Genomic DNA, 14,702 nt, shown 5'->3' on the forward strand with positions numbered 1-14,702 from the left:
TTGATGTTTGGGGCGGGGTTTCCCCTGATAAAGTTGCACCATGCTGGATCAGGACTGTTCTGTTATTGTTTTGGTTCAGGACGTAACAATTACACAGATGCCTGTTTGGCCTTGCATGTGTCATTTTCTAGACTTGACATGAAATATGTTGAGACCCATTCCTGTTGCACTGACTGTTACTCATCCGATACAAAATAAGACACACGTTTGTGTCCGAATACCTATACTAGCGTACTACATACTTAAACTGTATACTAAGCTCGGCGTTTGATCTAGTATAAAAAAAAAAATTTTTTACTCAACAACTGATAATCAGATAGTTAACGCAATCGCGCATTAGATGAAGCATAGCATTTTTGGTACTATTTTCGAAATTTCACATACTAGAAAACTGTATTTTTTCCCCGCATACTATTTATTACGCTAGTATGGGTATTCGGACGTAGACTGTTGATAGCTACATTTAATATCGCTGCATATTCAGGTTCAGCTATAATAATATGATAAAATATCACATATGATCAGATAATACTTTCCTTGAATATTACTCATAACGTGCATAGAGAAATGTACCCCAATCACTAACATATTTTTTTTTTAATTATATATAAATGGATTTATGAATAAATGGGTTCATAAATGAAGTGTCAACTTTTCAACTCATTGATTCTTCTCTTTTTCTAAATATAACATTTATAGAGTTCAACTAAACCGTGTGTTGTCTTAATAGCAAAGTAATTATAGTTAATTGTCTTCAAGTGTTATGTATACCCCATATCTGAATCGCCAATATCACATCTGTTCTCTTAGTTATATTGACTAAAAGATCTCATTAGACTTCCATAGTCTGTCCTGACAAGTTTGTGGAGCTGTCAAACTGCCCACTTAACCCACTGTGGGTAATTTGGAACCTCAACCTGTACAGCATCTTCAGAAAATATTCACACCACTTTTCCCACGTTTTGTTACAAAGTTGTATTTAAAATTGTCATTTTATGTCTATGATCTACACAAAATATTACGTCAAAGTAGAAGAAAAATTGTACCCTTTTGAAAAAATAAATAAAAAGGACATAAAACACTTCATATATTTTCAGTAGATTAGAATTCAAACCACTGAGTCAATACATGAATCACCTTTGGCAGTGATTACAGCTGTGTTTCTGGGTAATTTCTCAGAGCTTTCCACACCTGGATTATGCAATATTTGCCTATTATTCTTTTATAAATTCTAAAAGTGCTGTCAAATTGGTTGTTGATCATTGCTGGACAACCATTTTCAGGTCTTGCCATAGATTTTCAAGCAGATTTAAGTCAAAACTGTAACTCTTCTTTTTACCGTCTTCTTGGTAATCAACTCCAGTGTAGATTTGGCCTTCTGTTTTAGCTTATTGTCCTGCTGAAAGGTGAATTAATCTCCCAGTGTCTGGTGGAAAGCAGACTGAACCAGGATTTCCTCTAGGATGTTGCACGCTTAGCTCCATTCCGTTTCTTTTATATCCTGAAAAACTCCTCAGTCTTTGACGATTACAAGCGTACCCATAAAAAGTTTTTTATTTTACCCATATTTTACAGGTAAGTTGACTGAGAACACATTCTCATTTACAATAACAACCTGGAAAATAGTTACTGGGGAGAAGAGGGGGGATGATTGATCCAATTGGAAGCTGGGGATGATTAGGTGGCCATAATGGTATGAGAGCCAGTTTGGGAATTTAGCCTAGACACTCTACTCTTACAATAAGTGTCAGGATACCTGTTTAACGTCCCATCTGAAAGACGGCACCCTACACATGGCGACGTTCCCAATCACCGGGGCATTGGGATATTATACATTTTATAAACACTATGCTTGAAAATATGGAGAGTGGTATTCCGTAATGTGTTGTGTTGGATTTGTCCCAAACAGATCGACGTGTACGACAGCGTGTTCCAGTTCCAAACATAACACTTTTTGTATTCACAATCATTTTTTATTGCGTTTCCAAACAAGTGTCCTTGTTGCAAACAGGATGCATGTTTGGAATATTTTTATTCATTACAGGCTTCCTTCTTTTCACTCTGTCAATTCGGTTAGTATTGTGGAGTGACTACACTGAACAAAAGTATAAACCCAACATCCAACTATTTAAAAGGTTTTACTGAGTTAAATTTCATATAAGAAAATTAGTCAATTGAAATAAATGTGTTAGGCCCTATTCTATGGATTTTACATGACTGGGAATACAGATATGTATATGTTGGTCACAGATGCCTTAAAAAACAAGTAGGGGCTTGGATCAGAAAACCAGTCAGTATCTGATGTGACCACCATTTGCCTCATGCAATGCGACACATCTCCTTTGCATAGAGTTGATCAGGCTGTTGATTGTGGCCTGTGGAATGTTGTCCCACTCCTCTTCAATGGCTGTGCGAAGTTTCTGGATATTGGTGGGAACTGGAACACGCTGTCGTACACGTCGATCCAGAGCATCCCAAACATGCTCAATGGGTGACATGTCTGTTGTGTATGCAGGCCATGGAAGAACTGGGATATTTTCAGCTTCCAGGAATTGTGTACAGATCCTTGCGACATGGGTCTGTGCATTATCATGCTGAAACATGAGGTGATGGCAGGGGATGAATGGCACAACAATGGACCTCAGGATCTCGTCACGGTATCTCTCTGCATTGAAATTGCCATCGATAAAATGTATTTGTTTTCTGTAGCTTATGCCTGTCCATACCATAACCCCACCACTACCATAGGGCACTCTGTTCACAACGTTGACATCAGCAAACCGCTCACCCACACAACGCCGTATACATGGTCTGCAGTTATGAGGCCGCTTGGATGTACTGCCAAATTCTCTAAATTGATGGTGGAGACAGCTTATGGTAAAGAAATTGACATGAAATTCTCTGGCAACAGCTCTGGTGGACATTCCTGCAGTCAAGTTGCCAATTGCACCCTCCCTCAACTTGAGACATCTGTGGCATTGTGTTGTGTGACACAACTGCTCATTTAAGAGTGGCCTTTTATTGTCCCCAGCACAAGGTGCACCTGTGTAATGATCATGCTTTTTAATCAGCTTCTTAATATGCCACACCTGTCAGGTGGATGGATTATCTTGGCAAAGTAGAAATGCTCACTTAGAGGGATGGAAAACCAATTTGTGCACAACATTTGAGAGAAATTAGCTTTTTGTGCGTATGGACAATTTCTGTGATATTTTATTTCAGCACATGAAACATGGGACCAACACTTTACATGTTGCGTTTGTACACTGAACAAAAATATGTGTTGATCAATCATTAGTCTTTTCCAATCACAGCCATCTGTACAGCACTTTGGTCTTCTACACCTGCATTGCTTGCTGTTTGGGGTTTTAGGCTGGGTTTCTGTATAAGCACTTTGTGACATCGGCTGATGTAAAAAGGGCTCTATATATAAATGTGATTGAAAATAATTTTTTATTAAACTCTAATTGTTTTAAAGTCTCCATTGGCCTAATGGTGAAATCCCTGAGCGGTTTCCTTCCTCTCTGGCAACTGAGTTAGGAGGGACGTCTTTGTAGTGACTTGGTGCGTTGATACACCCCCCCCCCCCCCCCCAAAAAAAAAAGATTAAAATCTTCACCATGCTCAAAGGGATATTTAATGTCGGCTTTTTCAATTTTTCCCATCTACCAATAGGTGCCGCCTTTGAGAAGCATTTTAAAACTTCCCTGGTCTTTGTGGTTGTCTCTTTTGAAATTCACTGCTTGACTGAGGGACCTTACAATTATCTGTATGTGTTAAACACTTTTATTGCACAATGCAACTTTATTATGTGACTTGTTAAGCACATTTTTACTCATGAACATATTTAGGCTTATCACAGCAAAGGGGTTGAATACTTATTGACTCCACTTATAGGGTATTGCGTGAAGGCCAGTGACACAAAATCTCTATTTAATCCATTTTAAATTCAGGCTGTGGAGAAAGTGGTACGTAGACAGTTTCTGAAGGCACTGTACATTTCACTTTTATTGTATTTGTCCCTGGTGTTGCACCGATCATTTTCTGAAAGGTTTCCACCTTCACGCTGTTGCACACTTCTAATGTAAGGTTTTAGTTGTGTAGTTATACTACATGGCCCTGGTTGACTCGTTAAATAAAGTGTTCGTCATTTTAAGGAGTACCTACATAGACCTTATATTCGTACATGTCTAGCGCTTATACTCTTCACAGAGCTGCTATACAGTCTGCTCTCTCAGTAATAAACCCAATGTAGAGCTAGTATACAGTCTGCTCTCTCAATAATAAACCCAATGAAGAGCTAGTATACAGTCTGCTCTATCAATAATAAACCCAATGTAGAGCTAGTATACAGTCTGCTCTCTCAATAAACCCAATGAAGAGCTAGTATACAGTCTGCTCTCTCAATAATAAACCCAATGAAGAGCTAGTATACAGTCTGCTCTCTCAGTAATAAACCCAATGTAGAGCTAGTATACAGTCTGCTCTCTCAGTAATAAACCCAATGTAGAGCTAGTATACAGTCTGCTCTATCAATAATAAACCCAATGAAGAGCTAGTATACAGTCTGCTCTCTCAGTAATAAACCCAATGTAGAGCTAGTATACAGTCTGCTCTCTCAATAATAAACCCAATGTAGAGCTAGTAAACAGTCTGCTCTCTCAGTAATAAACCCAATGTAGAGCTAGTATACAGTCTGCTCTCTCAGTAATAAACCCAATGTAGAGCTAGTATACAGTCTGCTGTCTCAGTAATAAACCCAATGAAGAGCTAGTATACAGTCTGCTCTCTCAATAATAAACCCAATGAAGAGCTAGTATACAGTCTGCTCTCTCAATAATAAACCCAATGTAGAGCTAGTATACAGTCTGCTCTCTCAATAATAAACCCAATGTAGAGCTAGTATACAGTCTGCTCTCTCAATAATAAACCCAATGAAGAGCTAGTATACAGTCTGCTCTCTCAGTAATAAACCCAATGTAGAGCTAGTATACAGTCTGCTCTCTCAATAATAAACCCAATGTAGAGCTAGTATACAGTCTGCTCTCTCAATAATAAACCCAATGTAGAGCTAGTATACAGTCTGCTCTCTCAATAATAAACCCAATGAAGAGCTAGTATACAGTCTGCTCTCTCAATAATAAACCCAATGTAGAGCTAGTATACAGTCTGCTCTCTCAGTAATAAACCCAATGAAGAGATAGTATACAGTCTGCTCTCTCAATAATAAACCCAATGAAGAGCTAGTATACAGTCTGCTCTCTCAGTAATAAACCCAATGAAGAGCTAGTATACAGTCTGCTCTCTCAATAATAAACCCAATGTAGAGCTAGTATACAGTCTGCTCTCTCAATAATAAACCCAATGAAGAGCTAGTATACAGTCTGCTCTCTCAGTAATAAACCCAATGAAGAGCTAGTATACAGTCTGCTCTCTCAATAATAAACCCAATGAAGAGCTAGTATACAGTCTGCTCTCTCAATAATAAACCCAATGAAGAGCTAGTATACAGTCTGCTCTCTCAGTAATAAACCCAATGTAGAGCTAGTATACAGTCTGCTCTCTCAGTAATAAACCCAATGTAGAGCTAGTATACAGTCTGCTCTATCAATAATAAACCCAATGAAGAGCTAGTATACAGTCTGCTCTCTCAGTAATAAACCCAATGTAGAGCTAGTATACAGTCTGCTCTCTCAATAATAAACCCAATGTAGAGCTAGTAAACAGTCTGCTCTCTCAGTAATAAACCCAATGTAGAGCTAGTATACAGTCTGCTCTCTCAGTAATAAACCCAATGTAGAGCTAGTATACAGTCTGCTCTCTCAGTAATAAACCCAATGAAGAGCTAGTATACAGTCTGCTCTCTCAGTAATAAACCCAATGAAGAGCTAGTATACAGTCTGCTCTCTCAATAATAAACCCAATGTAGAGCTAGTATACAGTCTGCTCTCTCAATAATAAACCCAATGTAGAGCTAGTATACAGTCTGCTCTCTCAATAATAAACCCAATGAAGAGCTAGTATACAGTCTGCTCTCTCAGTAATAAACCCAATGTAGAGCTAGTATACAGTCTGCTCTCTCAGTAATAAACCCAATGTAGAGCTAGTATACAGTCTGCTCTCTCAATAATAAACCCAATGTAGAGCTAGTATACAGTCTGCTCTCTCAATAATAAACCCAATGAAGAGCTAGTATACAGTCTGCTCTCTCAATAATAAACCCAATGTAGAGCTAGTATACAGTCTGCTCTCTCAGTAATAAACCCAATGAAGAGATAGTATACAGTCTGCTCTCTCAGTAATAAACCCAATGAAGAGATAGTATACAGTCTGCTCTCTCAGTAATAAACCCAATGAAGAGCTAGTATACAGTCTGCTCTCTCAATAATAAACCCAATGTAGAGCTAGTATACAGTCTGCTCTCTCAATAATAAACCCAATGAAGAGCTAGTATACAGTCTGCTCTCTCAATAATAAACCCAATGAAGAGCTAGTATACAGTCTGCTCTCTCAGTAATAAACCCAATGAAGAGCTAGTATACAGTCTGCTCTCTCAATAATAAACCCAATGAAGAGCTAGTATACAGTCTGCTCTCTCAATAATAAACCCAATGAAGAGATAGTATACAGTCTGCTCTCTCAATAATAAACCCAATGTAGAGCTAGTATACAGTCTGCTCTCTCAATAATAAACCCAATGTAGAGCTAGTATACAGTCTGCTCTCTCAATAATAAACCCAATGAAGAGCTAGTATACAGTCTGCTCTCTCAATAATAAACCCAATGAAGAGCTAGTATACAGTCTGCTCTCTCAATAATAAACCCAATGCTCCAGTTGAGGAGGTTCTTCATCTGCACCTATTTGTCATATTTTATTACACTATGGAATATCACCCCCCCCCCCCCCCTGACAACTGTCTGCTCTCTGTCAGAGAGAGAGTGGAATGGATGAGGGATGGTGGAGGCCAGGGGAAAGGGGGATGAGGGGTGGAGAGGAGCGAAAGGGGGGGCAAGGCTTGCTGGATGGGGTGTGAGGATTGGTGGAAAAAGCACAAGGGGGGGGGGGGGGGTGCGAGAGAGGAGGGTAGGGGGGTAAAACGTGTGTACCCGTCACAGTGAGGGGCCAGGGTTGTGGTTGGAGGATATTAACACGACCACAGGGACCTAACAGACTCAGGTTTCACCCCAGTCCAGCCAGCACTAACCCCAGCCAGCTCCAGTGATGGAGAGCGAGAACGTTTCTACTTCAAATATCACTCTTGACAGTTTCTGGGCTTCCTCTGCTCTCCGCAGCAGAGCTATATGAGCTAGAGACTATACTATACGAAAAATCTATGTGCCGTCACCTAGGCAACGGAAGGGAAAAGGAACATCTCGTCATTTTCTCTAATCCACTGCAGCTGGAGGGAGATGGCAAGGAGGAACACTATTATTATTATTACATTGCTAGGCGGATGTTGCTATGGTTACCGACGTTTTGTACATTTGTGTAACCCAACCAGCAGCCATTTTGCAGGCAGCCTGTGTCTCTGGAATAGTCTGTATCAACCCGTTCTACCGCCTCCTCCTCTTTTAAGTGGGATGCCGTTTTGTTGCTGATACAAGCTTCAGAGAAGAATCCGCTGAGCTGTTTCTGCCATGTTATAGCAAAACATATCCTTGAGAACACCCATTATCTTTGTGCACGGAAGCATATCTTCCATAGAAAAAAATTAATCTATCTTGAATTGCAACAAAATCTGCAACGCACCTTTTTTGAATTTTGACAAGTAAAAAATCATCCCCACAATGGGAGGTTTTCCATCCAGCAAACAAACTCTTTGTTTGCCGAGGTATTGACGTGATTGGTTTACCTGTTCTGTAATAAAGACAAGATGTCTCACCTTGGTTCTGCCGACCTTCAGTGTCTGCACGCCTATTGCTCCAGCCAGATAATGATTCCCTCAAGGGGGACAGGAACTAGTCATTGCACTGAGCTTGTCCTGTAACATCCGTAGTACATATCTTCTTTGTTGTGATCTAACAACTTATTTTCTCTACCAGGCGACTAAACAGCACACAGGGGGAGATCAGAGTGGGACCCAGTCATCAAGTAACTATTTTTACATGTATTATTGTAGTAGCTGTCCAGTGTTTTTATAGATTTCTATGAAGAATATCACCTGTAATTTATTACAATATAAAATGAAATAGATTAATTCATAGTTTGGATGACTTACATTTGTTAACATTTCCCAACATTCTCCTTTTTTTAAAGAGATATTTAAACCATAGTGCTTTGCAAACATGTTGTTCACACAGCCACTCTTGCTAGATGGTGATGAAAAGCTTTTGAAAGCTGATATTTCACAGGCTAGTCTTATGGTGCTATTTGTAGTGTGATTGACACCCCCCCCCCTCCTCCTCCTCCTCCTCCTGCCTAATTAGGCCAAGCTTCCTGAGCTGCAGCCCTTCCCCTCAGACGCCCCGGGGGTCCTGGCTCAGGCTGTAACAGAGAATGAGGAGCTAGTGTGGATGCCAGGGGTCAACGACTGTGACCTGCTCATGTACCTCAGGGCTGCAAGGTGAAACCTGACTCGTGACCTTTGACCCAACTGTCTGGAGGGATAATTCTCTATGACCCTTGACCCTACTGTCTGGCGAGATGATAATTCTATATACCCTTTTCCTACTGTCAACTTGCCTCAGAGCTGCTAGGTGAGCTCAGGAGACATGACCCTGCTCCATGTCAGAAGGGAATAGTCCGATAGAGTACCACAGTATGAATTATAATACCCATAAAGCCTAGCGGTCAAACAGGGAAATGGTTCCAGTTTGTTTTTTAGAATCATTTAAAATACGGGCTGTTTGGTCATGTAGGTTTACCCTGGCGTGATGTTTAGATAACCGTGTAAATCTCTCTAGAACAAGGTGACTTATCAATATATTTGCTTGTAACCGCTAGGTTTTATGGGTATTATTATACCTCCTCTGTGGGGCTCTATTACCCACTTCCCACTGCCAAGCCCATATAATCTGTACTGAGCTGGCCTACATACCAGACACCAGTGTGAAACAGGGTCAAGAGTCCTAGATGTATTGGAAGGTATATAACAATATTTAAATAGAGGATTGATCTTTGCTGACTTAAGGTTGGACATATCAGTTGTCATTTTTTTTTCTCTCTCTCTCTGTGACTTGCATTGTAGTTTGTTAGTTGTCGGATAGACGTTTCTCCATCTGTTAATGTTTGTTCTGCAGGAGTATGGCTGCCTTCGCTGGGATGTGTGACGGAGGTTCTACAGAAGACGGTTGCCTAGCAGCCTCGCGGGACGACACCACGCTCAACGCACTCAACACGGTAACTAGCTTTTACAACCCACGCTGCCATGTTGAACATTATTGGTCATTTAGCAGACACTCTTATCCAGAGCGACTTAGTCACAGCATCAGTACCTCTACTTTACATAAAGTGACGGGGGGGGGGGGGGGGGGGGATCCCTTTGTTTGTCTAAAGTAAAGGGACTGATGCCGTGCTGCTTCTCCAGTTTCAACTGTTCTGCCTGCGGCTATGGAGCCCTGACCTGTTCACTGTGATTATTATTATCTGACCTTGCTGGTCATTTATGAACATTTGAACATCTTGGCCATGTTCTGTTATAATCTCCACCCGGCACAGCCAGAAGAGGACTGGCCACCCCTCATAGCCTGGTTCCTCTCTAGGTTTCTTCCTAGGTTCTGGCCTTTCTAGGGAGTTTTTCCTAGCCACCGTGCTTCTACACCTGCATTGCTTGCTGTTTGGGGTTTTAGGCTGGCTTTCTGTACAGCACTTTGAGATATCAGCTGATGCTTGATGCTATATAAATAAGTGTGATTTGATGCAGTGACTTAAGTCGCTCAGGATAATGTTGACATGACACGTTGGTGTGTGTCTTCTCTGGATAAATGTTGACTTGGCACGTTGTGTGTGTGTGTGTGTGTCGATGAAAGCAGTTGGTATGCGAGCTTAATGTAAATGAATCGAGAAAATTGAATAAATAATGCAATGTTTAACATCTGTAGTCACCTTCTGTTGTTTTTTCATTTGTCCATAGATAAGATAATTTCGAATAAAATATTCTGAATGTTGAACTGACGTTTTTACCCCTCAGCTCCACGAGAGCCGTTATGATGCAGGCAAGGCCCTACAGCGACTGGTGAAGAAGCCTGTTCCAAAACTCATAGAAAAGTGCTGGTCAGAGGACGAAGTGGTAAGACACTCATTATTATTATTATTATTGTTTGTTATTATTATTATTTGATAACCGTTAACCTCTAGATAGGACGTTTTGGCATCAGAGCTTGGGTTTAAATAGTATTTATTTTCTTTCAAGCTGCGCTTGATTGAGCTAGCACAATGTACACAAAATATAAGCCATATTGTTTTATATAAGCCATATTGTTCCAATGCTCCAGTGGCTTATTATGGGTTACTGGGGTTGTCTTAAGAGGGAGTTGTTGAGACAAAGGTTCTGCTGTATAGCTGCTGCTTTGGGCCCGTCACATAAAAAAAATAAGTGTTGAGAGCACCTGCATCCTGTTTATCGCCTGCAGAAAAAAAAATCTTCAGCTTGGAAGAAGTTGTGTGTGTGTGTGTGTGTGTTTGTGTGTAAGGAAGAAGGAAAAGAGTGAGAGCCTGTATCGTTGTCCTCCATTTAGATTCCAATCTCAATCCAGCTGAGACTAGAACGTTCTGCTATTAGAATACACTACATGGCCAAAGGTATGTGGACACCTGCTCGTCCCAACATCTCATTCCAAAAATCATGGACATTAATATGGAGTTGGTTCCCCCCTTTTTGCTGCTATAACAGCCTCCAAGTCTTCTGGGAAGGCTTTCCACTAGATGTTGGAACATTGCTGCTATAACAGCCTCCAGTCTTCAGGGAAGGCTTTCCACTAGATGTTGGAACATTGCTGCTATAACAGCCTCCAAGTCTTCTGGGAAGGCTTTCCACTAGATGTTGGAACATTGCTGCTATAACAGCCTCCAGTCTTCTGGGAAGGCTTTCCACTAGATGTTGGAACATTGCTGCTATAACAGCCTCCAGTCTTCTGGGAAGGCTTTCCACTAGATGTTGGAACATTGCTGCTATAACAGCCTCCAGTCTTCTGGGAAGGCTTTCCACTAGATGTTGGAACATTGCTGCGGGGATTTGTTTCCGTTCAGCCACAAGAGCCTTAGGGAGGTCGGGTACTGATGTCGGGTGATTAGGCCTGGCTTGCAGTCAGTGTTCCAATTCATCCCAAAGGTGTTTTGATGGAGTTAAAGTCAGAGCTATGTGCAGGCCAGTCAAGTTCTTCCACAGCGATCTCGACAAACCATTTCTGTATGGACCTTGCTTTGTGCACAGGGGCATTGTCATGCTGAAACAGGAAAGGGCCTTCCCCAAACTGTTGCTACAAAGTTGAAAGCACAGAATCGTCTAGAATGTCATTGTATGCTGTAGCGTTAAGATTTCCCTTTACTGGAACTAATGGGCTTAGCCCGAACCATGAAAAACAGCCCCAGACCATTATTCCTCCTCCACCAAACTTTACAGTTGGCACAATGCATTGGGGCAGGTAGCGTTCTCCTGGCATCTGCCAAACATAGATTAGTCCGTCGGCTTGCCAGATGGTGAAGCGTGATTCCATCACTTTAGATAAGAGTCCAATGGCGGTGAGCTTTAGCCAACGCTTGGCATTGCGCATGGTGATCTTAGGCTTGTGTGCGGCTGCTCGGCCATGGAAACCCATTTCATGAAGCTCCTGACGAACAGTTCTTGTGCTGATGTTGCAGAGGCAGTTTGGAACTCAGTAGTGAGTGTTGCAATTGAGGACAGACAGTGTTGTGACTTGTTTCCGTGGCCGAGCAGCCGCACACAAGCCTAAGATCACGAGTGCTAAAGCGTGTAGCGTGTTAAAATCGTCTGTCTTTGGTAGTTCCTGACCTGGACTAGTAAAACATATTGGTTTGTGTAGTTCCTGACCTGGGCTACAGTACCAGTGAAAAGTTTGGACACACCTACTCATTCAAAGGTTCTTCTTTATTTTTTACTATTTTCTACATTGTAGAATAATAGTGAAGACATCAACACTATGAAATGACAAATATGGAATCATGTATTAACCAAAAAAGTGTTAAACAAATCAAAATATGTTTTCGATTCTTCAAAGTAGCCAGCTTTGTTCACACTTGGCATTCTCTCAACCAGCTTCATGAGGAATGCTTTTCCAACAGTCTTGAAGGAGTTCCCACATATGCTGAGCACTTGTTGGCTGCTTTTCCTTCCCTCTGCGGTGAAACTCATCCCAAACCATCTCAAATGGGTTGAGGTTGGGTGATTGTGGAGGCCAGGTCATCTGATGCAGCACTCCATCACTCTCCTTCTTGGTCAAATAGCCCTTACACAGCCTGGAGGTGTGTTGGGTCATTGTCCTGTTGAAAAACAAATGATAGTCCCACTAAGCCCAAACCAGATGGGATGGCGTATCACTGCAGAATGCTGTGGTAGCCATGCTAGTTAAGTGTGCCTTGAATTCTAAATAAATCACGGACAGTGTCACGAGCAAAACACCATCACACCTCCTCCTCCATGCTTCACGGTGGGAACCACACATGCAGAGATCATCCTTTCACCTACTCTGCGTCTCACAAAGACACGGCAGTTGGAACCAAAAATCTTTTTAAAAAAGGACAGATTTCCACTGGTCTAATGTCCATTGCTCGTTTCTCTTGGCCCAAGCAAGTCTCTTCTTATTATTGGTGTCCTTTAGTAGTGGTTTCTTTGCAACAATTCAACCATGAAGGCCTGATTCACACAGTCTCCTCTGATCAGTTGATGTGTCTGTTACTTGAACTCTGAAGCATTTACTTGGGCTGCAATTTCTGAGGCTGGTAACTAATGAACTTATCCTCTGCAGCAGAGGTAACCCTGTGTCTTCCTTTCCTGTGGCGGTCCTCATGAGAGCCAGTTTCATCATAGCGCTTGATGATTTTTGCGACCGCACTTGAAGAAACTTAAATTAATGATGGACTGTCGTTCCTCTTTGCTTATTTGAGCTGTTCTTGCCATAATATGGACTTGTTTTTTTACCAAATAGGGCTATCTCCTGTATACCCCCCCTACCTTCACAACACAGCTGATTGGCTCAAACGCATTAAGAAGAAAAAAAAAATCCACAAATCAACTTTTAACAAGGCACACCTGTTAATTGAAATGCATTCCAGGTGACTACCTCATGAAGCTGGTAGAGAATGCCAAGAGTGTGCAAAGCTGTCTTGAAGGCTTTGATTGGCTACATTGAAGCATCTCATATATCAAATATATTTTGATTTGCCTTACACTTTTTTGGTTACTACATGATTCCATATGTGTTATTTCATAGTTTCGATGTCTTCACTATTATTCTACAATGTAGAAAATAGTAAAAACAAAGAAAAACTTGAATGAGTAGGTGTGTCCAAACTTTTGACTGGTACTGTAGTAAAACATATATGTTTGTGTATGCCCTGTCCTGGACTAGTAAAACATATTTGAATGTGTAGGTCCTGAGGTTGAGGTCGGGGCTCAGTGCAGGCCAGTCAAGTTCTTCCACAGTAAAACCTAGTCTTGTACTATTATTACAACATCTAGTTTTGTCTCGTGCTCCTGTACATGACATTTTATGTCATTCCAGGCAGGTAATCGTAACAGATTAAGTCGCTCGTTCTTTAGTAGCAATAGACCAGCTATGAAATCTCTGTATGATTTACAGTGCATTCAGAAAGTATTCAGACCCTTTGACTTTTTCCACATTTTGTTACAGCCTTATTCTAAAATGGATTAAATCGTTTTTTCCCCGTTATCAATCTACACACAATACCCCAAAATGACAAAGTGAAAACAGGAATTTTGCAAATTTTGCAAATGTATAAAGATAAAAAAACATCACATATTCAGACTGTTTACTCAGTACTTTGTTGAAGCACCTTTGGCAGTGATTACAGCCTCGAGTCTTCTTGGGTATGACGCTACAAGCTTGGCACACCTGTATTTGGAGAGTTTCTCCCATTCTTCTCTGCAGATCCTCTCAAGGTCTGTCAGGTTGGATGGGGAGTGTCACTGCACGGCTATTTTCAGGTCTCTCCGGAGATGTTCGTTCGGGTTCAAGTCCGGGCTCTGGCTGGGCCACTCAAGGACATTGTCTGGCTGGGCCACTCCTGCGTTGTCTTGGCTGTGTGCTTAGGTTCGTAGACCTAATGGAAGGTGAACCTTCGCCCCAGTCTGAGGTCCTGAGCACTCTGGAGCAGGTTTTCATCAAGGATCTCTCTGTACTTTGCTCCGTTCATCTTTCCCTCGATCCTGACTAGTCTTCCAGTCCTTGCCGCTGAAAAACATCCCCACAGCATGATGCAGCCACCACCAAGCTTCACCGTAGGGATAGTGCCAAGTATCCTCCAGATGTGACTCTTGGCATTCTGGTCATTAGACCAGATAATCTTGTTTCTCATGGTCTGAGAGTCCTTTAGGTGCTTTAGGTAACTCCAAGCTGTTGTGCCTTTTACTGAGGAGTGGCTTCCGTCTGGCCTCTTTACCATAAAGGCCTGATTAGTGGAGTGCTGCAGAGATGGTTGTCCTTCTGGAAGGTGAACATTGGGTTCTTGGTCACCTCCCTGACCAAGGCCCTTCTCCCCGATTGCTCAGTTTGGCCCGGCAGCC

At 41.6% G+C, this 14,702-nt stretch overlaps 1 protein-coding gene across 6 annotated transcripts in view; it reads left to right on the forward strand.

Annotated features, from left to right (window-relative positions):
• LOC139543128 (arginine-glutamic acid dipeptide repeats protein-like) overlaps positions 1–14,702 on the forward strand; it is a 350,494-nt gene that overhangs the window by 259,706 nt on the left and 76,086 nt on the right. For all 6 annotated transcript variants that reach the window (XM_071349337.1, XM_071349339.1, XM_071349340.1 and 3 more), the window contains 4 exons: positions 8,044–8,092; positions 8,428–8,564; positions 9,241–9,340; positions 10,131–10,229. In XM_071349337.1, the coding sequence (XP_071205438.1) occupies positions 8,044–8,092; positions 8,428–8,564; positions 9,241–9,340; positions 10,131–10,229 (385 nt within the window). The remainder of the gene's footprint in view (positions 1–8,043; positions 8,093–8,427; positions 8,565–9,240; positions 9,341–10,130; positions 10,230–14,702) is intronic.

Source organism: Salvelinus alpinus, chromosome 17 (assembly GCF_045679555.1).
Source record: "Salvelinus alpinus chromosome 17, SLU_Salpinus.1, whole genome shotgun sequence".
Taxonomy (NCBI): Eukaryota; Metazoa; Chordata; class Actinopteri; order Salmoniformes; family Salmonidae; genus Salvelinus; species Salvelinus alpinus.